The 1,628-nt window shown below is 40.0% G+C and overlaps 1 protein-coding gene across 2 annotated transcripts; it reads right to left on the bottom strand.

The window, feature by feature from the left end:
* Positions 1 to 1,144, bottom strand: LOC119651497 (brain protein I3-like). Of its 2 annotated transcripts, none has more exons than XM_038055113.1 (2): positions 987 to 1,144; positions 1 to 542 (listed from the first exon to the last, which is right to left on the bottom strand). In XM_038055113.1, the coding sequence occupies exons 1-2, from the start codon at positions 1,051 to 1,053 to the stop codon at positions 244 to 246; spliced, it is 366 nt and encodes a 121-aa protein (XP_037911041.1). In that variant the 5' UTR covers positions 1,054 to 1,144; the 3' UTR covers positions 1 to 243. The 2 variants fall into 2 exon arrangements, with proteins under 2 accessions (XP_037911041.1, XP_037911042.1); XM_038055114.1 differs by having other exon boundaries at positions 851 to 989.
* Positions 1,145 to 1,628: the final 484 nt, after the last annotated feature.

Below are 1,628 nucleotides of genomic sequence, written 5' to 3'. Positions count from 1 at the left end.
TTTACAGTTCATTGAGTTTAACTTTATTAAGTTCGGAGCATTACATGCCTAAATTTCATGCATAAACGTGAGAACAGAATTGAGATAGCAAATTCTGAGGAATATTACATTATTGGCTACCACGCGTAGGCAAGCAATATGTGTATGCACTTCGTCATAAAATAACTAAAGATTAATTTACCGAACCTTTTCCATGAATAATGTGTGATACGAAAACAGTAATTGATCATTTTGTTGCCGCAACTACAATGTCGCTCCGCAATTCCTACACTTCATTCTGCGCATGCAAAAACAGCACAAGATGCCGATAGGGAACAAACAAATCGCACAGCAAATGCCGCAACAAGTAAAACCTTTCTCCATGGTCCCTATCCTGCAAGCTGGACATCCACCCATAATTTGCGGAGCTGCAGCCGTAACGACTGTTACGTTATGTGTGGTTGTTGGGGGTGGTGTCAATGGCATGTAAGAAAACGACGAGATCGGTGGAGCTGAAGGATACTGGGGATGATGGTCCTGTTGCCAGTTATTCCCGGTTGCATCTGTACAAAAGATAAAACAAAACGTGCGAGATGTGTTTATTGATTTCGGCTTCTCTTCTTTGAAAACTATGGGGGATGCGGGGTTTTGCAGCATACCCTGGGGATCTGCGAGATATGAATGACCATTGTTAGGCGTGACAAGGTTTGCCTTGATACCCAAAGATGGGTTTTAATTTATCAATTTAAACATTTAAAGCTGAAGTTGAAAGTATGTTCAAGTGAATGTGTGCATCGTTTTTTATTCAAATGTATTAGTTAAATTCCAACACAATACCTCTTGATAAAGTGTGTACTCAAAATGTACATACCGAACATCTCTCAAAACAAAAATCGAACGCTAAACAGTAAAACAAGAGCAACAACTGGAAGTGATCGCAGTTGCTGTAAGGCCATCCCCAAAATTTTCCACTGTTCATTGTTTCGTAGTAACAGTAAGCACTTTACCATCTAATGTGGGTCGAACTGTTTCCGAGTATGGAGGTGGTTGCTTCGTTATAGGAGCAGTATCCATTTTGAAATGCTTTATATCACCCCGAATCACACAATCTCCACCACTTTACTCGATGTAAACCGCGAAACTGACTTCGAGATTTATATGCAGTTCTAAATGCTACCGCTTCTAATGATTTGAATGCAGTAGTCTTACCAGCTAGGATTTCAGTGGGGTACTAAAAAAATATGAAAGAAATATTGTATGGAGGCACAAGCTAATTAGTGAGGATTTGTCCGGGCTCCGGACTGGAATGATGCAATTCACCACGCAGTGAAACTCACTTGCCTGAGTGGCTCGCCTACCTGTGGGTAGCGAGGTGAAAGTCACGAAGCTGGCGGAGCAATCGAGTACTAGAAAAAGTCAGTGATAATTGATAATTGATAAATGTTTTTAAATTGAGTTGTCTTAAGTCATTAACGTTTATAACGGTGTTTTATTTTATAAGGAATAAATGATTTAAACTTATTGGACGAAATAGCCGTACTTTGACTGTGAACCCTACAATTGGTGACCCTGAGGTAGCAACATTCAACCAATGCAAATAGTCGGAAAACGAGATCATCCATGGCATAAAAACCACAACGAATGCATCG

Source organism: Hermetia illucens, chromosome 3, assembly GCF_905115235.1.
Source record: "Hermetia illucens chromosome 3, iHerIll2.2.curated.20191125, whole genome shotgun sequence".
Classification (NCBI taxonomy): Eukaryota; Metazoa; Arthropoda; class Insecta; order Diptera; family Stratiomyidae; genus Hermetia; species Hermetia illucens.
The sequence above is the reverse complement of the archived record's forward strand: the minus strand, read 5'-3'. Positions and strand labels throughout refer to the sequence as shown.